We start from the raw sequence: 26,780 nt of genomic DNA on the forward strand, positions 1-26,780 counted from the left end.
TTTACTTCACTATAAATATAACATAGTCACTGGTTAAATTAAGATGATAGGCTGAGCACACTGAGCAAGCTTACCTTCCCCTAAAATCTCCCAAATAACAGATCAGTCATTTAAAAAAAAAAAATGCCCTTTGCTGACTTTTTTGGGAAAAATAAACAAACTCATAATCAAAAGAAAACAAGAAATGCCTTTAGTGGACTAATACTATGAGGAATCACTGGAAGATGAAAAGCAGATAGAATCCACCTAAAGGAAGAGACCACAATCCTACACACCAAAAGAGGACCAGGGCAAGTGAAGGGATCAGCTTGCAGGGTAAACTAGGCCCAAGACAACAGGAAGAAGTGAAAACAATTTGAAACATTTGCAGCCTAAGTGACTGCAGTGTAACACAGAAGTTACATAGCAGGTGAACCCCTCCCAACCATTTACCGTTTTGAGTCAAGCATTATAGAGGTATTTGCTCCCAGATGGGAACAGTGGCAAAAGCAACAAAGGTGTCACTCTCCAGCCAGAACAATGAGTGTGGACACTGGGATCAGAGAGAGAAGATAGAACTGTGCGAGGATATTAACACCCAGGCAGAAGAGGGGACAGTCACACTGAAGAAGCCTGGCAACTAGCACACTTCATCTCATTGCCATACATTCCATCCCTATCCACAATCCGTGGAGACCTGCTGCGATAAACAGATGCAACACTCACAGGAAGGCCAACTAGGACTCACAGATAAAGACGAACGCGCATAAAACTAAAACCCAAGCATGAAGAAGTATTATAGAAAAGTATATTAAAAAGTTAAGACACAAAAGAGAATCGAAGAATATTAAAATTTCAACTACCTTTTTGTTTTGCCGAAATGAACAAGCTAATCCAATACTTCAGATTGAAAAAAGCAAGAAACCCAGAATACCAAAACAATCTTGAAAAAGAACTGAAAATTAGAGGACTCGCACTTCCTAATTTCAAAACTTTCTGCAAAGATATAATATTCAAAAACTGTGGTACTGCCACATGAATGGACGCACAGATTAAATGAATGGAACTGAGAGTCCAAAAGTAAACCCTAACATCCAGTCAACTGATTTTTTTGACAAGAGTGACAAGACTATTCAGTGGGGAATGAACAGTCTTTTCAACAAATTGTACTGGGACACTTGGATATACTTTTACATGTAGAAATCTACACCTACTCCAACTCTTGCTCAAGAAGGAGAGTGAAATAAAGAAAAAATTTTTTAAAGACATTTATTTATTTATTTATTTATTTATTTTGAGATGGAGTCTCCCCCATTATTACACCTGGCTAATTTTTTTGTATCTTTAGTAGAGATGGGTTTTCACCATGTTGGCCAGACTGGTCTCAAACTCCTAACCTCATGATCCACCTGCTTCGGCCTCCCAAAGTGCTAGGATTACAGATGTGAGCCACTGCGTCTGGCCCAATAAAGACATTTTTTAACATGCAAGGACCCAAAAAGTTTGTTTCCTTCAGAATTCTGATGAAAGAATTACTCAAAGATATGTATCTGGATTTTCTTTAAAAAGTTAATGCAAGAAAAACAAAAAAAAGGAAAAAAAAGTTAATGCAAGAATAACAAGGCACAAGAAAAGAGTGAGCAGAGAAACCAGTAAAATCTTTAAGTCCAAATATGCACTGATTGGGGAAAAAGAATTACTAACATTCTAAACTATAATCTCAGATGCTATCAACAGGAATATTAATAAGGGTAGGAAAGGAGGTTGAGAGAAGAAAAACTAGAAGAACATTAAAGTATCTGTCTTATTCAGATGAAGGATATGGAAAATGATTAATATGGATACTGATAGAAAAATATAAATTGAAGTATTATGTAAAAGATCTAAGAATACTAGATGGCTTCACTGGTGAATTCCTCCAAAGATTTAAGGACCAACTGCCAAGGCAAATTGATATAAGTAACCAAAGGTCTCATTCTAGGGAACCTGAAGACACATCTAAGAAGTCAGTTCTGATTTTCTTAAAATGAGAAAGACTAGTTAACAGTAGTTGCCAAAGTGTTTTATCAAAACTGATCATGTTGGCAAGGATGCAGAGGAACTGGATGAGTTATACTTTGCTGGTAGGAATGTAAAATAATACACACATACTCTGAGAGACAGTATGGTAGTTTCCTACAAAACTAAACATATGCTTACCATACAACTCAACAATTACATTCTTGGGCATTTATCCTAGAGAAATGAAAACTATGTCCACACAAAGACCTGTACACAAATGTTCACAACACCTTTATTCACAATAGCCAAAACATGGAACCAATCTCAATATCCTTCAGTGAATGAATGGTTAAACAACTGTGGTACAACCATGAACCATTGATTCATGCAACCAACAGAAAAAAGGTGTCAAAAGGTTACATACTATATGTAACATTGTTGAAATGACAAAATTTTAGAGAACAAACTAGTAGTCACCAGGGGTTTGCCAGGGAAGGTGGTTACGGCTGTAACAGGGTACCACCAGGGATCCTTGTGATGGAATTGTTCTGTATCTTGACTGTGGTAGTCACATGAATCTTAATATAGAATAAAACTGTACAGAATATGATACACACACACACACACACACACACACACACACGAGTACATGTAAAACTGATGAAATCTGAGTAAGGTCACTGGATTGTATCAATGTCAATTTCCTAGTTGTGTTACTATACAATAGTAACAGGATGCTATCATTCCAAGAAATTGCCTGGGGAAGGGTATATGGATCTCTCAATATTTCTTTCTTTTTTTAAAATTTTAATTTTAATTTTTTGAGTCAGGATCTTGCTCTGTCACCCAGGCTGGAGTACAGTGGCATGATCTTGGATCACTGCAACCTCCACCTACTGGGCTCAAGTGATCCTCCCACCTCAGCCTCCCAAGTAGCTGGGATTACAGGCGTGTGCCACCATGCCTGGCTAATTTTTGTATTTTTTGTAGAGATGGCATTGTCTCACCAAGTCAGGCTGGTCTCAAACTCCTGAGCTCAAATGGTCCACCTGCCTCAGTCTTTCAAGTACTAGGATCACATGTGTGAGCCACCACACCCAGCCAATATTATTTTTTAACACTGCAAGTGCATCTACAAGTCTCAAAGTAAAAGATATAAAACTTAAATAAAAACCAAAATGAAGAAAAAACATGATAGTGCTAATATGGAACAGATTACATTCAAAATGATATATCTAACAATTATGAATATTTAACAATTCGAACTACTGAATCAGAGAAAATGATCCAAGAATTCTGACTTAGGTGGCTACAACATGTGCTACGATCCTACTGCTATATGTAATTCAGGACCTATAAAGATTTCAAAAGAGAAGCAAATTAATACTGGATCTGGAATCACTGCACAGTCGTACAGACTGCTCACTGCACAAGAGCTCCAGGCAAAGTGTCTAAGTGGAGACTAAATCCAGCCTTCACTCTGCTCCCCAATGTACCTAGGGGACTATGTCTACCTGGAAGAGGAATCTTTTCAAAATTTCAAAGTGGCACACTTTGAGCTAACAGTGATCTACTTGTTAAGTAAATGACTTACTTTTAAATTTAGGATAATCAATATTTATTATCTACTCTATGCCAAGCACCTTTATATACTGAGTATCTTAGCCATTATAAATACTCTTTTTTGGCAGGGTGCAGGGGAAGTAGTCACAGGGTCTAGCTATGTTGCCCAAGGTGGTCTTGAACTCCTGGACTCAAGCATTCCACCCGCCTCCATCTCCCACCAGGGAGACAACAGGCATGCGCCATCACGCCCGGATAATTTTTGTTTATTCTGTAGATATGGGGCTGGGGTTCCACCATGTTACCCAGGCTGGTCTCAAACTCCTGAGATTACAGACATGAACCAGCAATCTTTTTCAGTTTTAACATTTTATGATTCTAAGAAGTTTCAGACAAGGAGAAAATAAGAAAAAGATAAAAGTTCATTAAATTTTTTTTTTTTTATTGTTCATGGCTTTCTTTTCTGTATAAGATTTACCAAAAATCCTGCCTGTATTTGTACTTTACATGTTCCTGTATGAACGTGCCTATCTTGAAATATTAACTATCACCAGAGAATTTTTCTTTTTATTTTATTTTATTTTTTTTGAGACGGAGTTTCACTCCTGTTACCCAGGCTGGAGTGCAATGAAGCCTCCTGTGTTCAAGCGATTCTCCTGCCTCGGCCTCCCGAGTAGCTGAGATTACAGGCATGTGCCACTGTGCCCAGCTAATTTTTTGTATTTTTAGTAGAGACGGGGTTTCACCATGTTGACCAGGATGGTCTCCATCTCTTAACCTTGTGATCCACCTGCCTCCGCCTCCCAAAGTGCTGGGATTACAAGCGTGAGCCAGTGAGCCCGGCGAGAATGTTTTTCTTTTTTTTTTTTTTTTTTTTTTTTTTTTTGAGACGGAGTTTCGCTCTTGTTGCCCAGGCTGGAGTGCAATGGCGCGATCTCGGCTTACCGCAACCTCCGCCTCCTGGGTTCAGGCAATTCTCCTGCCTCAGCCTCCTGAGTAGCTGGGATTACAGGCACGTGCCACCATGCCCAGCTAATTTTTTGTATTTTTAGTAGAGACGGGGTTTCACCATGTTGACCAGGATGGTCTCGATCTCTTGACCTCGTGATCCACCCGCCTCGGCCTCCCAAAGTGCTGGGATTACAGGCTTGAGCCACCGCGCCCGGCCGAGAATGTTTTTCTTAATTGAATATCACCTCCTTCCTTTTTATCTCCAGCAAAACTTCACTTAGAAAAATAAACTGAGGCCAGGCATAGTGGCTCAGGCCTGTAATCCCAACATTTGGGGAGGCCGAGCAGGGGGACCACTTGAGGTCAGGAGTTCAAGGCCAACCTGGCCAACATGGTGAAACCTTGTTTCTACTAAAACAGCTGAGCGTGGCAGTGGGCGCCTATAATCCTAGCTACTCGGGAGGCTGAGGTAGGAGAATCACTTGAACCTGGGAGGCAGGGGTTGCAGGGAGCCGAGATTGTGCCACTGCACTCCAGTGTGGGTCACAGAGTGCAACTCTGTCTCAAAAAAAAAAAAGAAAGAAAGAAAGAAAAGAAAAAAAAAAAACCAGAGAAGGAACCAATTTTGAAGGTGAAGACATGGCCAGGACTGGTGACTTTTGGCCTGTAATCCCAGCACTTTGGGAGGCTGAGGCAGGTGGGTCACTTGAGGTCAGGAGTTCGAGACCAGCCTGGCCAACATGGTGAAAACCTGTCTCTACTAAAAATACAAAAATCAGCCAGGTGTGGTGGTGGACACCTGTAATCCCAGCTACTCAAGAGGCTTGCCACAGGCCGGGCGCGGTGGCTCAAGCCTGTAATCCCAGCACTTTGGGAGGCCGAGACGGGTGGATCACGAGGTCAAGAGATCGAGACCATCCTGGTCAACATGGTGAAACCTCGTCTCTACTAAAAATACTTTAAAAATTAGCTGGGCATGGTGGCGTGTGCCTGTAATCCCAGCTACTTAGGAGGCTGAGGCAGGAGAATTGCCTGAACCCAGGAGGCGGAGGTTGCAGTGAGCCGAGATCGCACCATTGCACTCCAGCCTGGGTAACAAGAGCGAAACTCCGTCTCAAAAAAAAAAAAAAAAAAAAAAAAAAGAGCCTTGCCTTGAACCCAGGAGGTAGAGGCTGCAGTGAGCTGCGATCACACCACTGCACTCCAGCCTGGAGATAGACCCAGACCAAGTCTCAAAAAGAAAAAAAAAAAGGGGTCGGGCGCAGTGGCTCAAGCCTGTAATCCCAGCACTTTGGAAGGCCAAGGCAGGTGGATCACAAGGTACGGAGTTCAAGACCAGCCTGGCCAAAATAGTGAAACCCCATCTCTACTAAAAATACAAAAAATTAGCAGGGCGTGGTGGTGGGTGCCTGTAATCCCAGTTACTTGGGAGGCTGAGGCAGGAGAATCGCTTGAACCCGGGAGGCAGAGGTTGCAGTGAGGCGAGATCGTGCCATTGCATTCCAGCCCAGGGAACACGGTGAGACTGTCTCAAAAAAATAAAATTTAAAAAAAAAGACACAACTTCTCTCTATGAACTCACTTTCCCTTCTCTCGGGTCATTTTCTGCTGGCAAATGCAATGCCTTTCAAGAAAATACCTAGATCTGACTGAAGGACATAAAAGCTTATACAGGACTAAATCCAGCAAAAAGTAATAGTCACGAATAAGCAAATTTTTAACATCTGATATTTTTAAAGCTGTTAAAAGTATAATATGGACTGGGTGTGGTGGCTCACATCTGTAATTCCAGCACTTTGGGAGGCCAAGGCAGGCAGATCACAAGGTCAGGATATGGAGACCATCCTGACTAACAGTGAAACCCTGTATCTACTAAAAATACAAATAATAGGCCGGTTGCGGTGGCTCACGCCTGTAATCCCAGCACTTTGGGAGGCTGAGGCAGGTGGATCACGAAGTCAAGAGATCGAGACCATCCTGGTCAATATGGTGAAACCTCGTCTCTATTAAAAATACAAAAAATTAGCTGGGCATGGTGGCGCGCACCTGTAATCCCAGCTACTCAGGAGGCTGAGGCAGAATTGCCTGAACCCAGGAGGCAGAGGTTGCGGTTAGCCAAGATCGCGCCATTGCACTCCAGCCTGGGTAACAAAAGTGAAACTCCATCTCAAAAAAAAAAAAAAAAAAAAAAAAAAAACAAATACAAATACTTAGTGGAGTGTGGTGGCACGCACCTATAGTCCCAGCTACTTGAGAGGCTGAGGCAGGAAAATCACTTGAAGCTGGGAGGTGGATGTTGCAGTGAGCCAAGATCGCGCCACTGCACTCCAGCCTGGGCGACAGAGTGAGACTCCATCTCAAAAAAAAAAAAAGAAATTCCACATTTCTGTATTAGGTTAGTGTGTACGTGTGTGTTTTAAGGAATGTGTTTTATGTGACACCAAAATATTTGTAGTTAGCATTTGATCAATTACACATCTGATTCAAATTAAATGAGTTGACAGTTTGTTGATGAAACCATATGGCAGGAGCTACTATGGGTAAAAAGGAAAACAACTCAGGGAAAAAATATCATTCAACTCCAAAGATCACTTATCTCATTTTTTTGCTAGTCATAATACTTCTCATTTCACTTCACTATCTAGCCTTATTATGTCTTATGACACTTTACTGCTCACACCCTAGATATAGCTTGGAGCAAATTCAGGGACATATACCAAATATAAAAGGGAAGGGCAAGAGATTGAGCTGGATTCTAAATGCAGCAGGAAGCTACTGAAAGATTCTTGTCTGCCGGGCGCGGTGGCTCAAGCCTGTAATCCCAGCACTTTGGGAGGCCGAGGCGGGTGGATCACGAGGTCGAGAGATCGAGACCATCCTGGTCAACATGGTGAAACCCCGTCTCTACTAAAAATACAAAAAATTAGCTGGGCATGGTGGCGTGTGCCTGTAATCCCAGCTACTCAGGAGGCTGAGGCAGGAGAATTGCTTGAACCCAGGAGGCGGAGGTTGCGGTGAGCCGAGATCGCGCCATTGCACTCCAGCCTGGGTAACAAGAGCGAAACTCCGTCTCAAAAAAAAAAAAAAAAAAAAAAAAAGAAAGATTCTTATCTGGGAAGCAACATAACCATAGCCATGCATTAGGACAATTAATCTTGTTTCAGTATACAGCATGGGTTAGGAAAGACGAGGAATAGCAAAACAAATTTTTAGTATAGTCCAGTTGACAGAAGTGAAGGCCTGAATTACAGTACTAGTAACAAAAAAAACTGGGAAGGACAGGAAGCAGAGGGGAGTGCAGCATGGCACATGGATTTTTTAGAGCCACATTGCCTGGGTCTAAATCCTACCTCTGTCCCTTGCTAGCTATATGCCCTTGGACAAGGTCTTGTCCTGGGTACCTGAGCTTCCTTAACTATAAAAAAAGGGACAGCAATAGTATCTATCCCCTTACTGGGTTATGAGTAAATGTTTATATAACTACCCAGCTAATATTATGATAGGGATAAAACATAAGGATGTAAAAGACTAGCTGAATGAGAAAGCTGAGTAAAATAAAGGGATAAATGTAAGTGCAAGTTTTTAACTTCCATAACTTGAAGAAAACTTTAAAAACACAGATATTAAAAGGTAAGTCAGCAATATTTATCACTATGTATTGCAGTGATATTCTTAAATAACAGAAACCAGAGCAAGCTAAATAGCCATCAGTTGGGTGGCTGGTAAATTACAGCACATTGACACAACACAATACTTTCAGCCACGAAGAAGCATTAAGATAAGTCTAAATGTGCTATATAGAACGATCCCCAAAATATATTTTTAAGTTAAAAAAAAAAAGACAGATGCAGAAAGGATATTTTGTTGTTGCACTCTGTTTTAATATAAAGATAACACATACCTGTATGCATATATATGCAAATTCTATTTCTGGAAAGACACACCCAAAACTCTAGGGAGATGATACTGCTAGGCAGACAGACTGGAAAATGAGGGATCTCATGAGGAAGGGACACTTTCTCCTCCTGCATACTGTTTGAATCATACCAAGTTTATGTAATGTTTTTCCATTAAGAAAAAATTAATGACAAAAAGACTTTTAGGAGAAAAGCTGGATGCATTCAGTCATAGGAAATCATACTTACATATTTGAAGTAAGCATAACATTTATGTGTTCTACAAGCTTGCCCAGTATAGATACTGGTGAAAATCTAATGATACTGAGTGTTCAAAACCACTTAAAAATGGGCAGACTATAGAACTCCTGAGAGTGAGAAAGAAAGAAGCAGCAAAGGTGAATAAAGTAGAAGGAAGACAAGGACTGCTTACTTTAAGAAGTGAGGGGATAGGCTAGGCACAGTGGTTCAAGCCTGTAATCTCAGCACTTGGGAGGCCCAGGCGGGTGGATCATGAGGTCAGGAGTTCAAGACCAGACTGGCCAACATGGTGAAACCTCATCTCTACTTAAAAAAATAACAAAAATTAGCAGGGCATGGTGGCTCATGCCTGTAATCCCAGCTACTTGGGAGGCTGAGGTAGGAGAATTGCTTGAATTGGGACCCGGGAGGTGGAGGCTGCAGTGAGCCGAGAACGTGGCACTGCACTCCAGCCTGGGCTACGGAGCAAGACTCCATCTCAAAAAAAAAAAAAAAAAAGTGGCCGGGCGCGGTGGCTCAAGCCTGTAATCCCAGCACTTTGGGAGGCCGAGGCGGGTGGATCACGAGGTCAAGAGATCGAGACCATCCTGGTCAACAAGGTGAAACCCCGTCTCTACTAAAAAAAAAAAATACAAAAAATTAGCTGGGCATGGTGGTGTGTGCCTGTAATCCCAGCTACTCAGGAGGCTGAGGCAGGAGAATTGCTTGAACCCAGGAGGCGGAGGTTGCGGTGAGCCGAGATCGGGTAAAATAAAGCCTTAAAAAAGATGCAGGCTAATAAAAATTAGGCTATAGCTCAAAATTCTAAGTGATTATGTCAATTTGTGATCTGAAATTCTTAATATATTTTCCAATGTTACACATAATTAATAGGTCAGTACCTATTCAGTCCACAAAGGCCAACTATACCCTCAGTGATTACTTATAGTACTATACTAATGGTAGTACAGAGTACACCATTTTTATTGTTGCTGTTGTTAATTTTTTTTTTTTTTTTTTGAGACAGAGTCTCACTCTGTCACCTAGGCTGGAGTGCAGTGGTGAAATGTCGGCTCACTGCAACCTCCACCTTCTGGGTTCAAGTGATTCTTATGTCCCAGCTTCCCAAGTAACTGGGACTACAGGCAAAAGCCACCATGCCCAGCTAATTTGTTGAATTTTTAGTAAAGATGGAGTTTCACCACGTTGACCAGGCTGGTCTCGAACTTCTGACCTCAGGTGACCCACCTGCCTCAGCCTCCCAAAGTGCTGGGATTACAGGCATGATCCACTGCACCTGGCTGAGTCCACCGTGTTAAAACCCTATCCAACTCAAGCTCTCAGGCAAATTTGACAAGGTAACCTCTCTCTCCTTCTTGAAACATGTTCTTCTCTTGACTGCCTGTGAAACCAAGCAGTTCTGGTCTTCCTCCTATCTCAATGAACTTCTTTGCTTGTTTCTCCTTTCCTTCTCACTTTCAAGAGTTACAAACTCTTCTGCCCAATTTTTAAAAATATTTGGTGAACTCATCCAGTCCAATGGCTTTAGATATCATCTGCATGCTAATAATTCCAAAATCTACATTGTGAGCCTCACCATCTCCCTTGAGTTTTGATTTTTATGTAAAGATTACTTACTCTATATCCTTACTTGGAGGTCAAATAGGCATCTCAAGCTTAACACTGTCAAAACAAAACTCTTAATTCGCCCCCTACAATCCTGCTGCTTCAGATCTGTTCCATCACATCTGATGAGATCATCATCTGTCCAATTGCTCAAGACAAAACTTAGGAGCCATCTTTTTTTTTCCCCCGAGTCTCACTCTGTCACCTAGACTGGAGTGCAGTGGTGCATCACGACTCACTGCAACCTCTGCCTTCTGGGATCAGGCAATTCTTGTGCCTCAGCCTCCTGAATGGCTGGGACTAAAGGCACATGCCACCACGCTGAGCTAATTTTTGTATTTTTAGTAGAGACAGGGTTTCATCATGTTGGCCAGGCTGGCGTCAAATTCCTGGCCTCAAGTGGTCTGCACGCCTTGGCCTCCCAAACTGCTCGATTACAGGCATGAACACCGCATCTAGCCTTGTGAGGAGTCATCCTGACTCCTCTCTTTCCTTCACACCTCACAGAAAATCCTATTAATGCTACTTTCAAAATATATCTCATATTTAACCACTTCCAACAACCAATATACCACCATATCCTAGTCCAAGCCATGCTTCCTTGTCGCCATGTCCCACTAACCATTCTCCAACCAGCAGTAAAGGGAGCTTTAGAAAAGTAAATCATATCACATCACTCCTCTGCTTAAAATTACCCAATAGTTACCAATCAAATTTATAATAAAGATCACAAATTCCGTTTCGACTTGCTGAGCTTGAGGAATATAAAGCATGTAATTGTAGATATGGAGAAAGCAAAGAAATGACTCTCGAAAGAGATTTGGGCTGAAATTACACAGTGGCATGACTTATTGGCATATGGATAGATACTGAAAATCACAGATTTGGAAGAGAATACCTCAAGTAAGTTGAAAAGTGAAGGGAGGGGACACAGAACCAAGAATTGAGAATTCCCATACATAAAGTCCAGGTAGAAGGGAAAGAGCTGACAAAGATGACTAAGGATGAGGCCAGACACTCAAATGGAAAACGAGACCTAACTCCCAGGAAACCAAAAGGGAAAAGGATTTTTCAAAATGAAGAGAGATCAAGGCAGATTGAGATTTTAAAATGTCCATTGACTTCATACACGTAAGTCATTTGGGGTTTTTTTGTTTGTTTTTGAGATGGAGTCTGTCGCCCAGGCTGGAGTGCAGTGACACGATCTCAGCTCACTACAATCTCCGCCTCCCAGGTTCATGCAATTCTCCTGCCTTGGCCTCCCAAAGTGCTGGGATTAAGAGAGAATAGGAGGCCGGGCGCGGTGGCTCTAACCTGTAATCCCAGCACTTTGGGAGGCCAAGGCGGGTGGATCCCAAGGTCAAGAGATCGAGACCAACCTGGTCAACATGGTGAAACCCCGTCTCTACTAAAAATACAAAAAATTAGCTGGGCATGGTGGTGCGTGCCTGTAATCCCAGCTACTCAGGAGGCTGAGGCAGGAGAATTGCCTGAACCCAGGAGGCGGAGGTTGCGGTGAGCCGAGATCGCGCCATTGCACTCCAGCCTGGGTAACAAGAGTGAAACTCCGTCTCAAAAAAAAAAAAAAAAAAAAAGAGAATAGGAAAAAAAATGCTATGTAGTCTAAAGTATACATGGGTGGGTCTTAGAAGATGACTAGGAGGATGGCACTTTAGAAAGAAGAAATGGTACACAGCTAACTACAATCACCATGTCAAGAAAAAAAGAAAGAAAAAAATAGAAAGAAGAAATGGTATGAATCAACAACAGAATCAACAACAATGTAGCACAGGAAATTCCAAGTTTTTTTAAAAAAAATCTCTCCTCTCAACCTACCTTGTTCCAAGAATTTAAGGCAACTAACTTAAATTTCAACTATACAGAGAATACTTCTGTATAGCTGAAATATAAAATGAAAGGCATAAATGAGGAGGGTAGAGAGGTAGAAAGGGACAAATAGAGTGAGAGTAAGGAGGAAGAATCAACAACACAATTCCTTATCAAATTGTGACCAATTCAATAGAACTGTGGCCAATTCTATAAGGAATAATAAGTAAAAGGAAGGAATCTAATGTGTTTCCCACATTTCTGGCTTCACTCACTAAACTGATGATATAGCCATGACATTAGTCAGGATAAGGAGCACAGGATGAAGTAACAGGTTTGGCAGGAAATGATAAAATTTTTTTTTTGAAAATGTTGTATTTAAGGTACTCATCAGTCAGTTGGTAGAAACATCTAGAGGCTGTTGGCAAACAGGCCAGAAAGAGAGGTATGGGTTGGCCATAGATATAGGTTTGGTCAGGACATTAATGATAACTTACTAAGTGTAAAAAGGGAAAACCAAGATATTTTCTTGGATACCAATGTTAAGCGGCAGATAAAGGAAAGCTCTAGAAAGGCAGACAATAGAAGGAAATATCAACAGAGAACAGAAAAGAAATAAAAGGGAAAAATAAAACCAACACAAAAATGAAATCTTCATTGAAAGTAGCACAAAGGAGTACAGACACTGCTGAATACATAGCAAGGGACATACTAATAGATGACAGAATTGAGAAAGGCAGGCGAAACATAAATGACCTCTGAAAACCACAAAACATTGTTAACATAAATAGAAGATCTAAATAAATGGAAATACATCTCATGTTCACAGATTGGAAGACTTAATATTATCAAAATGTCAATACTGTCCAAACTGATCTACAGACTCAAAGCAATCCCTATCAGAACCCCAGCTGACAAAATGACAATCCCTTGTACAAACTGAATTCCTTTGTACAAAATGAAGCTGACACTCAATTTATATGGCATTGCAAGGGACCTAGAATAGCCAAAATAACCCTAAAAGGGAGGAATAAATTAGGGGGACTCAGACTGTCCTGTCAAAACTTAGTGCAAAGCAACAATAACTGAGGCACATGGTGTTGGTACATGAACAGACATACAGATCAATGCAATGGAACTAAGAGTCCAGAAATAAACCCTTACATTTATGGTTAATCGAGGTTTGACAGGAGTGCCAAAACCCGTGTTCAGTGGGGAAAGAACAGTCTTTCAAATTGGATAGGCAATTGAGATAACCCTTACCTCACACCAAATACACAAGTTAAAATGGATCAAAGACATAAATGTAAGAGCAAAACTATGAAGCTCTTAGAGGAAAAACAGGGACAAGTCTTCACGATCTTGGATTTGGCAAAAGATTCTAAGATATGACACCAAAACGAAAGCAACAAAATAATATTAGACTTCATCAAGATTAAAAACTCTTGTGCCTAAGCCGGGCGTGGTGGCTCACACCCGTAATCCCAGCACTTTGGGAGGCCAAGGCGGGTGGATCACGAGGTCAAGAGATCGAGACCATCCTGGTCAACATGGTGAAACCCCGTCTCTACTAAAAATACAAAAAATTAGCTGGGCATGGTGGCTCGTGCCTGTAATCCCAGCTACTCAGGAGGCTGAGGCAGGAGAATTGCCTGAACCCAGGAGGCGGAGGTTGCGGTGAGCCGAGATTGCGCCATTGCACTCCAGCCTGGGTAACAAGAGCGAAACTCGGTCTCAAAAAAAAAAAAAAAAAAAAAAGAGATCGAGACCATACTGGTCAACATGGTGAAACCCTGTCTCTACTAAAAATACAAAACATGCCGGGCACAATGGCTCAAGCCTGTAATCCCAGCACTTTGGGAGGCTGAGGCGGGTGGATCACAAGGTCAAGAGATCGAGACCATCCTGGTCAACACGGTGAAACCCCGTCTCTACTAAAAATACAAAACATGAGCTGGGCATGGTGGCACGTGCCTGTAATCCCAGCTACTCAGAAGGCTGAGGCAGGAGAATTGCCCAAACCCAGGAGGCAGAGGTTGCAGTGAGCCGAGATCGCGCCATTGCACTCCAGCCTGGGTAACAAGAGTGAAACTCTGCCTCAAAAAAAAAAAAAAAAAAAAAAAATACAAAACATTAGCTGGACATGGTGGCACATGCCTGTAATCCCAGCTACTCAGGAGACTGAGGCAGGAGAATTGCCTGAACCAGGAGGCGGAGGTTGCGGTGAGCCGAGATCGCACCATTGCACTCCAGCCTGGGTAACAACAGCGAAACTCCATCTCAAAAAAAAAAAAAACAAAAAAAAAAAACAGAAAACAAAACTCACCGGGCGCGGTGGCTCAAGCCTGTAATCTCAGCACTTTGGGAGGCCGAGGCAGGTGGATCACGAGGTCAAGAGATCGAGACCATCCTGGTCAACAAGGTGAAACCCCGTCTCTACTAAAAAAAAATACAAAAAAATTAGCTGGGCATGGTGGCGCGTGCCTGTAATCCCAGCTACTCAGGAGGCTGAGGCAGGAGAATTGCCTGAACCCAGGAGGCGGAGGTTGCGGTGAGCCGAGATCGGGCCATTGCACTCCAGCCTGGGTAACAAGAGCGAAACTCCGTATCAAAAAAAAAAAAAAAAAAAAAAAACTCTTGTGCCTTAAAGGGCACAATCAAGAAAATGAAAAGACAACAACAGAAGGGAGAAAATATATGCAAATAATACATAGGACAATGGTGTATCTAGAATATATAAAGAACTCCTATAACAACAATGAAAAGACAACCCAATTAAAAATTGGGCAAAGGATCTGAATAAATACTTCTCCAAAGAAGAGTTGGCCAATACATACAAAAGAGCAGCAATCACATGAAACGATGCTCAGCATCATTAGTCATCAGGAAAATACAAAGCAATGAGGTACTGATACCACCTACAACATGCATGAACCTTGAAAACATTATCCAAAGTAAAAGAAGCCAGACACAAAAGGCCACATACTATTATTATATGTTTCCATTCATATGAGAAAGTTTGTAACAGGGAAATCTATAGAGACAAAAAAATAGATGAATAGTTGCTTAGGGATACGGTGAGGGGATGGGGAAGAGAACAGGAGGATAAGGGGATGATGGCTAAAGGATAAAGAGTTTGCTCTTGAGGAGATGAACTGTTTTAGAATTGACTACAGGGATGGTTGTGCATATCTGTGAATATACTAGAAACCACGGACGTTCACACTTCCAAAGTATGAATTGCATGACACGTGAATTACATCTCCATAAAGCTGTTAAAATATATACAAATGGAATTTTTTTTTTTTTTTTTTTAAATTTAAGGGCCAGGCACAGTGGTTCATGTCTGTAATCCCAGTATTTTGGGAGGCTGAAGCTTGAGGCCAGGAGTTCAAAACCAGCCTGGGTAACATAGCAAGACCCCAATCTCTACAAAAAGTTAAAAAATTAACTTGGTGTGGTGGCTCACACCTGTAATCCCACCATTTTGGGAGGTCAAGGCAGGTGGATCACTTGAGGTCAGGAGTTTGAGACCGGCCTGGCCAACATTGTGAAACCTCGTCTCTACTAAAAATACAAAAGTTAGCCAGATGTCGTGGTGGTTACCTGTAATCCCAGTTAGCTGGGAGGCTGAGCCAGGAGAATCACATGAACCCAGGAGGCAGGCATTGCAGTAAACCAAGATCGAGCCACTGCACTCCGTCCTGGGCAACAGTGTGAGACTCTGTCTTAAAGGGAAAAAAAAAACAACCTTAAAAATGGTAACAGCTGCCGGGCGCGGTGGCTCAAGCCTGTAATCCCAGCACTTTGGGAGGTCGAGGCGAGTGGATCACGAGGTCAAGAGATCGACACCATCCTGGTCAACATGGTGAAACCCCGTCTCTACTAAAAAATACAAAAAATTAGCTGGGCATGGTGGCGCGTGCCTGTAATCCCAACTACTCAGGAGGCTGAGGCAGGAGAATTGCCTGAACCCAGGAGGCGGAGGTTGCGGTGAGCCGAGATCGCGCCATTGCACTCCAGCCTGGGTAACAAGAGCGAAAGTCCGTCTCAAAAAAAAAAAAAAAAAAATGGTAACAGCTGAATACTTTAACATGTACGCTTCAATCTAAAGCCAGATCTAATCTTAAAAGGAAAGCATTAAAAATACCTGTTGAAGTAAGGAATAGGACAAAACTCCACTACTATCTTATTGTTTGATATTTTCGGAAAGTACTAGCCAAAGCAATTGAGCAAAATAAAGAAGTATAAAAAGTGGAAAGGAGGGCAGGCTGCGGAGGCTTACTCCTGTAATCCCAGCACTTTGGGAGGCCAAGACAGAATGATCACTTGATCCTAGGATTTTGAGATCAGCCTGGGCAACAGAGCAAGATTCCAGCTCTATTTTATTTATTTGTTTACATATATATATTTTTTTGTTTGTTTGTTTTTCTTTGGAGACAGAGTCTTGTTCTGTCACCCAGGATAAAGTGTAGTAGCATAATCTTGTCTCACTGCAACCTCTGCCTCCAGTATTCAAGCAATTCTCCTGTCTCAGCCTCCTGAGCAGCTGGGACTACAGGCATGTACCAACATGCCCGGCTAATTTTTGTTTGTGTGTTTTCAGTAGAGATGGGGTTTCACCATATTGGCCAGTCTGCACTCGAACTCCTGTGATCCGCCCGCCTCAGCCTCCCAAAGTGATCCGCCCGCCTCAGCCTCCCAAAATGCAGGAATTACAGGCATGAGCCAACATGCCTGGTCTATTTATAAAAAAGAAAAAAAATGAAAAGGAGAAGATAAAATTATCATTATTCCATAATGATATGATTATTTAGCTATAGCTGTTATTCTCTAGAAAAACAGCTGAGAAACTATTACAGATAGTATTGGAATTCTTAAGGTGGCTAGGTACAAAATTAATACTCAAAATTTAATAGCATTCCCATATTCAAACAACCACATAAAAGTTGTAAAAGAAATGCCGGGCGCGGTGGCTCAAGCCTGTAATCCCAGCACTTTGGGAGGCCGAGGCGGGTGGATCACAAGGTCGAGAGATCGAGACCATCCTGGTCAACATGGTGAAACCCCGTTTCTACTAAAAATACAAAAAATTAGCTGGGCATGGTGGCGCGTGCCTGTAATCCCAGCTACTCAGGAGGCTGAGGCAGGAGAATTGCCTGAACCCAGGAGGCGGAAGTTGCGGTGAGCCGAGATCACGCCATTGCACTCCAGCCTGGGTAACAAGAGCGAAACTCCATCTCAAAACAAACAAACAAACAAACAAACAAACAAAAAAAAGTTGTAAAAGAAGTAGAAACCCCATTTACAATAGCAACAACAAAAATAAGCACCAAGGAGTAAACATAATAAGAAATGTGAGGCCTACATAAAAAAAAAACCTTTAAAATGTTGACAGATGCAAAACAAGACTTGAACAACAATAAATACATAAATTGTTTTTTTTTTTTTTGAGACTGAGTCTTACTCTCATCCAGGCTGGAGTACAGTGGTGCAATCTTGGCTCATTGTAATCTCTGCCTCCAGGATTCAAGCAATTTTCCTGCCTCAGCCTCCTGAGTAGCTGGGATTATAGGTGCCTGCAACCACTGCTAGTTTTTATATTTTCATATTTTTAGCAGAGACGGGGTTTCCCCATGTTGGCCAGGCTGGTCTCGAACTCCTGGCCTCAAGTGATCTGCCCGCCTCAACATCCCAAAGTGCTAGAATTATAGGCGTGAGCCACAGTGCCTGGCCACATATACTGTTCTTGAACATGAGGAAATGAATATAGACCCTGTTCCTGAACCTCAAAAAGATGTCGATTCATCTCTAAATTTATCTATAAATATAGGACAATACCAACAAAAATACCAATGGGACAGAGGAATGGGACTTGGTTGGCTAATTCTAAGTCAGATAGAAAAATAAACAAGGAAAACTTTCCAGGAAAACTCTGGGAAGTAGAATGAGGGAAGATTATAACCACAGTATGGAGTCATTAGGTATAAATAGGTAATCTGATCAATGAAACAGAATAAAAGTCCAGTAATAACCTCAAATTATATGTAGGAACTAAGTAGAGCTAGAGACAACATTTCAATCAGCAGGGCAAAGCTGAACTAAATGAAGGACACTGTGATAACTGGGCAGCCACCTGGAAGGAAAGTAAAGCTGGATTCCTACCTCAATACTTTATTGAACTTATATTTGTGTAGGTAGGCACATTTAACTTAAGAATAAAATTACAGAAGTACCCGGAGAAAACACAAGAATATTTAATTCTAATTAGAAATAATATTGAAATAGGAAAGGCCTTTCTTATGACATAAAACCTAGACTCTGAAAATTCTATAAATTTGACAATGAAACATTTAATCTCTGCTGAAAAAACAGACCATAAACAAAGTCAAAAGACAAATGAAAAACTGCAAAAAATATCTGCAACATATGTCAAAGGCTAAGATCTGATTTCGTTAAAATACAGAGTTCTGGGCCGGGGCGGTGGTTCCCGCCTGTAATCCCAACAATTTGGGAGGCCAAGGCAGGCAGATCACCTGAGGTTTGGAGTTCGAGACCAGCCTGACTAATAACGGTGAAATCCTGTCTCAAAAACAAACAAACAAAAAACAGAGTTCCTACAAACTAGGGGTCTTCAACCCCCAGGCCACGGACCCTTGGTACTGGTCCATGGCCTATTAGGAACCTGGCAACACAGCAGGAGGTGAGTGGTGGGCGAGTGAGCCTTCCCGCCCTGGCTCCACCTCCTGTCAGATCAGGCATTAGATTCTCACAGGAGTGCAAACTCTATGGTGAAGTGTGCATGTAAGGGATCTAGGCTTTGTGCTCCTTATAAGCCTCTAGTGCCTGATGGCCTGAAGTAGAACAGTTTCATCCCCAAATCATTCCCCCTACTCTTTCACCCCGCCATCCCCGTCCACGGAAAAATTGTCTTCCATGAAACCCAGTCCCTGGTGCCAAAAAGGTTGGAGACTGCCTTTATAAACAATATGAACCATCCCAATAGAAAAATGAACAAAAAATATAAACAGGTCTATAGATAAAGGAAACAAATAAATGGCTCTTACACCTACCTATTGAAAAGATGCTTAAGAAAAATATTCCTGTTAAACTGACAATTTAAATAACGTTTGATAACCCACTCTGTACCAAGAGAACAAGGAGGACAGCACTCTAACACCAAGAGAGAAACAAACTCACAACTTGACAGTATCTATCAGTTTAAACAGTACATACCCTTTGACCCAGAAACTGTACTTCTACAAATTTATCCTAGAGAGATTCTTTCTTGTGCAAAAATCTATAGGGATATTCATTGTATCACTATTTGCATTAGCCAGACTGTAAACATCTTAAATACCCAACCAAACAAAGGAATGCTACCATCTCCACAAAGTCCTTTCCATCCCCCATGCCAGGAAAAAATACACAAGAAAAGGTTCATTGGTTGCTTCTAGGGAAGGAAGTCAATTAGCTGGGGTCTAAGATAGAAGAAAAACTTCATTTTACCATATTTTTTTTTTGGCACCATTTGAATTTTATACACATTACTTATTTAAAAATTTTAAGTTAAGACTACCATGTTATTTTTACCCAGCTTTACCAACTGTTAACATTTTTCCTTCTTTTCCTTTGTCCCTTTTCCAGTCGCCATGTTAGCAACAATGTTTAGCTGTTTTCCTAGCTAATCATGGTATTCAATCAAACTCACACAGTTAAATCACAATAGCTACTTGGATTCCACTGCCCCATGATCCCCTTGCTCCTGAGCTCTCTCTGCATACTTATTCTACAAAAAGCACAATTCCCTCTTCCTTACTGGGTGTATAGAAATTATGAGTTAGTAAAAATCCAAGAGTAAAAAGCTATTAATTTCTTGGCAAACACATAATCACTACTGAACTTTAGAAAACAGCAGAAAGGCAAATGCTCAAAAAAAGGCTTCACAAACTATCATTTGTGCTGTCACAATGGATGCAGAGTCTAATCCACTACTTTACATTAAAGAATCTGATTTTGGCCAGGCACAGTAGTGGCTCATGCCTGTAATCACAGCACTTTGGGAGGCCGAGATGGGTGGATTACAAGATCAAGAGTTCGAGACCAGCCTGGCCAACATGATGAAACCCCGTCTCTGTTAAAATACAAAAATTAGCTGGGCACAGTGGCACGTGCCTGTAATCCCAGCTACTCAGAAGGCTGAAGCAGAGGAACTACTTAAACTTGGTAGGCGGAGGTCACAGTGAGCCGAGATCAAGCCACTGCACTCCAGCCTGGGCGACAGAGCTCGACTCCATCTTAGGAAAAGAACAAAAACAAAAACCCGATTTTTTTTTTTTTTTTTTTTTTTTTTTTTAGGCGGAGTTTCGCTCTTGTTACCCAGGCTGGAGTGCAATGGCGTGATCTCGGCTCACCGCAACCTCCGCCTCCTGGGTTCAGGCAATTCTCCTGTCTCAGCCTCCTGAGTAGCTGGGATTACAGGCACGTGCCACCATGCCCAGCTAATTTTTTGTATTTTTAGTAGAGACGGGGTTTCACCATGTTGACCAGGATGGTCTCGATCTCTCGACCTCGTGATCCACCCGCCTCGGCCTCCCAAAGTGCTGGGATTACAGGCTTGAGCCACCGCACCCGGCTTCAAAAACCCAATTTTAACCATCTGTCCAGAATCAGTGGGGCTACAAAGGATTGAACCACGCAAGGAATCACACGCAAATGATAAAGTATGCTCAAGGAGAGCCAGCTGATGCTATGAGTGTTACAGAGAGAAGAGACCAAGTCAGAAATATCACAGAAGGCTTCCCTGCAAAAAATTGTAATCAAACTGAGCTCTAATGGAAGAGAAGTTAACACAAGAGACTGGAATGAGGAGTATTTAAGAAAGTTCTTGGATGACGACAAAGCTTGTGCAATGGCCCTGGGGCAGGAGGAAGCATGATACATCTGAGGAGGCAGAAAAAGATCAATGAGTGAGATAATGTAACACAGGATTAACTGGAGAGTTACAGAGGAGTCAGATGACAGGGTGCCTTTTAGGCCATGTTAAAGATTTTTGCCTTATCCTAAGAGCAATAAAAAGGCTGTGAGTGGGGATGAGAATGCATTTGTCCTTGCAAAGACTGGTGTGACATATCAATCAGAAGGCAAAAGCAGAAGCAGGAATACTGCCTAAAAAGCTCCTACAGGAGACCTAAGTGAGGGATGGTGGCACCATGGATTAGAGTTATGGCAGCAGTAAAAGAAATAGGACTTGGTAAATGATTACACCTGAAGCACAAGGGAAAAGAAAATATTGAGGAGGATGCCTAAGTTTCAGGTTTGTACAACTAGACAGATAAAGAAGCTAACACTGAAAGAGAGTGAGAACACTCCAAGAAGACCAGGTTGTTTTTGTTTGGTTTCATTGGGGGCTGGATGAAGGGTTGAGACGTAAAAAGTAAGAAAAGGAGGCTGGGCGCGGTGGCTCAAGCCTGTAATCCCAGCACTTTGGGAGGCCGAGGGGGGTGGATCACGAGGTCAAGAGATCGAGACCATCCTGGTCAACATGGTGAAACCCTGTCTCTACTAAAAATACAAAAAATTAGCTGGACATGGTGGCGCATGCCTGTAATCCCAGCTACTCAGGAGGCTGAGGCAGGAGAATTGCTTGAACCCAGGAGACGGAGGTTGTGGTGAGCCGAGATCGCGCCATTGCACTCCAGCCTGGGTAACAAGAGCGAAACTCCGTCTCAAAAAAAAAAAAAAAAAGTAAGAAAAGGTTCTAGGTATCAGTAACTGGAAGCCTTGGTAGAGAAGGATGAAAAATGGAACATGGGGCTGGCTGGGCACCGTGGCTGATGCCTGTAATCCCAACACTTTGGGAGGCCAAGGTGGGAGGATCACTTGAGGCCAGGAGTTCAAGCCCAGCCTGGCCAACGTGGCAAAACCCCATCTCTACGAAAAATACAAAAAATTAGCGAGGCGTGGTGGCCGGAGCCTCTAATCCTAGTAACTTGGGAGACTTGAGACAGAATTGCTTGAGCTCAGGAGGCAGAGATTGCAGTAAGCCGAGATTGTGCCACCGTACTCCAGCCTGGGCCACAGATTGAGACTCTCTGTCTCGAAAAAAATAATAATAATAAAGAAAGAAAGAAAAAGACAAATGGGGATTAGAGGTCTAAAGAGAGAGAAAGTTAGCTATAGCACTTTTTTTATATATATATTTAACTTGAGATTCGGTCTTGCTTTGTTGCTCAGGCTGGTCTTGAACTCCTAGGCTCAAGCAATCCTCCCACCTTGACCTTCGAAAGTGCTGGGGTTACAGGCATGAGCCACCTCAACCAACCGCTGTGTACACTTTAAAAAAAAGAAGAAAGAAAAGAAAGGTTTGGCTGGGTGAGGTGGCTCATACCTCGAATCTCAGCACTTTGAGAGGGTGAGGCAGGCAGATCACCCGAGGTCAGGAGTTCAAGACCAGCCTGGCCAACATGGTGAAACCCCGACCCTACTAAAAATACAAAAACTAGTCAGGGGTGGGGGTGGGCACCTGTAATCCCCAGCTACTCAGGAGGTTGAGGCAGGAGAATCACTTGAACCTGGGAGGCGGAGGTTGCAGTGAGCCAAGATCACACCACTGCACTCCAGCCTGGGGAACACAGCAAGATTCCATCTCAAAAAATAAATAAAATTTTTTTTTTAAAGTTTTATCTCCAGGGCCCATCATAAACCAAGCCTAGACATTCTATGCCTCTCCATCACCTAAAATCTTTAAAAATCTATCGAAATACAAAAGAAAGGGAAAGGCTTGGAATACAGTACGTGGGAGAATAAAGAATTGGTATGAAAGAATTTCAATCTGTATATAATACATTGAGATATCAGATGTGTCCCAATTTCGAGAATGAGTAAAGGGGCAATGAAGTATCAGTCAAAAGAAAAGGGAAGCAGAAAAAAGAGACTGATGACCCTACTTTACAAATTTTCGCAGTTTAGACACATTTATCTTTACCTCAGGATAAATGGCTGTTCCCTTATGTGCTAAGGGAATGCAGAAATAGCTCCACACTGAAGCCCCTTAACAGAAATCATGGTTTCCACTGCCATCACGTGGTCGCAGCTAGGAAGTGCACCAAACAGGTTCTAGGAACCCAGGAATGCCTACATGTAGCCCATGGTATAATTAATCCGTGATCAAAGACCTAAAGATTGTGGTAGCAGAGGCAAACTGGTGATAGTGCTTGTTAAGAGATTCATCTTCTAAGCTATCAATACACAAAAAGCTAAGTTTTTATTGTTAATTGGGAGTAAGAAAAACGATTGCTCCTTTATGTTAAAGATCACATATTTAGCAATTCTAGGGTGCACAGTCTAACATTATCATCTCAAACTGAACTGCTGGTATATTATATGACTACTTACAAATGCCTCGATTTAATTTTAATGGTGCATATAAATGGGGTAGTGTACATTTCTAGCACACATCAATTACCTCATCACAAACATAAGCAATTGTCTCATTAAATGTGCTAAATTCCCTTTGTCATCTTCAATTTAATCAAATAATAATTTTTGACGACTTACAAGTATACAGTCATAAACACAATTCAAAAAAACCAATTTATCATGTTCTCAAAACTCATCAGCTAAACAAATAATATCACTAATATAATCAGGATTATTCATAAAAAAACACGGTGATTAACACATAATTCCTGATAGTTCTTTTCATAGTAAAAATAAGCTTGCCCAGTGGAATATTTGACATTCTGTGCATTATTTGATTCCCTATCTTTCTTCTACTAGATTGAATCTTCGATTACAAATGTATCTCTTTAAAACTGTCTACACACACATATCAAGTTGATTTGATTTTGTTTTCAAAAGCATCTTAACTCAAGGCTAGGGCACTGTAGACCAAAATGTGAAATAATTGTGTTGGGTACATTTTTCTAGTTCTCAGTTGTTTTTATGTCGTAAACACAGCATAATTTTGTCACCGAATATATTTTTGAGATTCACTCGCTCCTCTTAAAACCTAGACACCATTATCTATTCTGTCTCTGAACATTCCAAAATATTAATAATCCAACTAGTTTTCCCTAATCACCTCCGTTCTCTTTCCCATACACTCCCCAGCCAACACTCCCCCACCCCTTCTTCCGTTTCAGAATGCCTAACTCTTACACACACACCCGGGGTGGTTTTTTACAAAATCACTCCTTGGAATGCGCTTCCCTCTTCTCTCCTTAACTTGGCACCCTTTTTGAAATAATTTCCCACAGCTAGGCGCCAATGTCTTTCATTTACGAGTTCAAACTGCGGAAGGGGACGAGGCTGGGAATCGAGTAAGTGAAACATTTGGAAATGTCAATGAGACAGTCGCCTCTCCTTTGAAGAGAAAACACAACTCTCAGCACACAGCTTTCAACAGAGCAAAGATACTTTTCTTCGCTGTGCTCCTGTTCCCTCCCTGACCTCAAAGGCACCTTCCCTTTTCTCTGTTCCCCAATCCCTCTGCTATGCGTGGGGCCTGCCTTTCCTCCTCCCAAGGAAAAGAAAGGCAGGGAGAAAAAGAAAAGGTAGCAGTCACCTTCCCGCCTGCCGCGCCCGCAAGCGGTCAGAACCCCGTCCCACGACTCACCTGGCAGGTGCGGCCGCCCGGAGAGTTGCACGAACCGGTTGAGCTGGCCAGTCCCCCGACCCCCGCTGCCCCCACTGCCCCCGCCGGCCCCGCTACCTCCGCCACCAGCGCCGGCAGCGCCTCCTCCCCTCCGGCGGTTCCTGTCCCAGCCCTGGGCAGCCGACATGACCCGTTAACGATTGCCGCAGCCCGGTCCCGGGAGCGCCTGACCCGGCGGCACCAGCGGAGCCTCCTTCCTGGGCTCCTCCAGAGACCCAGGAGACAGGGGAAGGGGGCAGCGCCCGGTCCCACCAGAGACCAATGACTGACCGCCTTGGTGAAAGGCAACCAATGGACAATCGTTTTCTTGGCAGGTGGAGGGAGGCGGAGAGAAACGTGGTAACCATAGCTATAGCTTAAAAAAAAAAAAAAAAAAAAAAAAAAAAGGCGGGGGGGGCGGGGGGAGGAGAGAAAGCCAGAAGCAGACACTCCTCGCTCGCATCGTCCGCGCTAGGCAGGCCGGCGTCTCCAGACTCCTGCGGGACCAGGCGGACCAATCGAAGGCCGAGTGGCAGAGGCCGCGCCTGCTGAAAGACGCCGGGAACCGGCCAGTGCCCCAGGCTTGGTTAGGATTCGGGAACTCTTTCCCATAAACATTGCAGACACAGGATATACGCATAACACACATATTTGGGGGCAATACGCTATTCTACCAGCTTTTCACTCTGAGATCCCATTCCCTGACGGTTGATACACACAAAGGGCTTGCTTGAAGTGGGGGTGGGTGAGGGGACTCGGGCGGAGTCAAAGCTAAAATGTGAGAACTATGTATTTCTGGGCTTCATTTGTCTTTCAGTCAGATTAGCTGCACTCGTCTCTGTATAAGCCACGTCCCAAGCAAACAGTTTTAAACCTGGTCAACAAATGCGGGAAAATGTTCACTCTCACCAGTTATCTTAGAACTACAAATTAAAACCTCAAGGAGAAACCATTTCTGGCTTCCTGCATCAGTAAAGATTTTTCAAATAACAACCGGCAGTATGTGGAATGCCAAGAAAAGGTACTCTCTTAGATGGCTGATGGCTCTGTAAATGTTTTTGTTCACTCAAACTCCTTTTTAGTAGTGGAATATATATAATCAAACGGAAACGTAAAATTAAATAAAAGGCAGCAACGAGTATGGAAGATCAAGATCGAAGAACACTTTAGATGTGCCGATCAGGAGTTCCTATTGTTCCAAAATTAAACAGAAATTTTGGCTTGAAATTTATAGGGCGCGATGCAAACTGGGAATACAGACTGTGTTTCTGAATGATAAGGAAAAAGCATATCAAATTTCTCAAGGAAAACAACTTTGCAACGTCCTTAGATATGACGGATTTTTTCTTTTTTTTTCTCCTTTGCATAAGAAGAACGTTTCACGGTTGCAAAGAAAAATGGTGAGTAACTCTGCTGGAGCTAAAGACAAATACCCTTTGGTGCTGCTGTGAAAATTTCTGGTCGCCTCTGGCCCTGCCTCCTTGTTTTTCTACATCCAGTCTCTATAGGCAGAGATGTTTTAGCCACTAGCACTGTAGCACACTGCTTATGAAAATGTCTGAGACTTGAAAAAAAAAAAAAAAGCCTATAGTTCAAAGTATAAAAGCCAAAATTAACATATGTTAACTTTTTTTTGAGACAGAGTCTTACTCTGTCACCCAGGCTGGAGTGCAAAAGCGTGATCTCCGTTCACTGCAACCTCCACCCTTCCCAGGTTCAAGCAATTCTCCTGCCTCAGCCTCCCAAGTAGCTGGGATTATAGGCACAAGCCACCACACCCAGCTAATTTTTATATTTTTAGTAGAGACTGGGTTTCGCCATGTTAGCCAGGCTGGTCTTGAACTCCCAGCCTCAGATGATCCACCTGCCTCCACCTCCCAAAGTGCAGAGATTACAGGCATAAGCCACCAAGTCCAGCCTGTTAACGTCTAAGGAATCTATACCTTTGAGTAACCAGAGTAAATGAGGGAAATTTTCTTTTATAAGAGTATTCCAGCCGGGTGTGGTGGCTCATGCCTGTAATCCGAGCACTTTGAGAGGCCGAGCAGACAGATCACAAG

General features: G+C 42.5%; 1 protein-coding gene across 2 annotated transcripts in view; it reads right to left on the minus strand.

The window, feature by feature from the left end:
* KLHDC10 (kelch domain containing 10) overlaps window positions 1-24,982 on the minus strand; it is a 69,077-nt gene extending 44,095 nt beyond the window's left edge. Inside the window, exon 1 of one of the 2 annotated variants that reach the window (XM_039472834.2) lies at window positions 24,703-24,982. In XM_039472834.2, coding sequence (XP_039328768.1) covers window positions 24,703-24,868 — 166 coding nt within the window. In that variant the 5' untranslated portion in view covers window positions 24,869-24,982. The remainder of the gene's footprint in view (window positions 1-24,702) is intronic. The other variant, XM_074379064.1, reaches the window with a different exon arrangement.
* Between the last annotated feature and the right edge of the window lie 1,798 nt (window positions 24,983-26,780).

This window comes from Saimiri boliviensis, chromosome 10, assembly GCF_048565385.1.
Source record: "Saimiri boliviensis isolate mSaiBol1 chromosome 10, mSaiBol1.pri, whole genome shotgun sequence".
Taxonomy (NCBI): Eukaryota; Metazoa; Chordata; class Mammalia; order Primates; family Cebidae; genus Saimiri; species Saimiri boliviensis.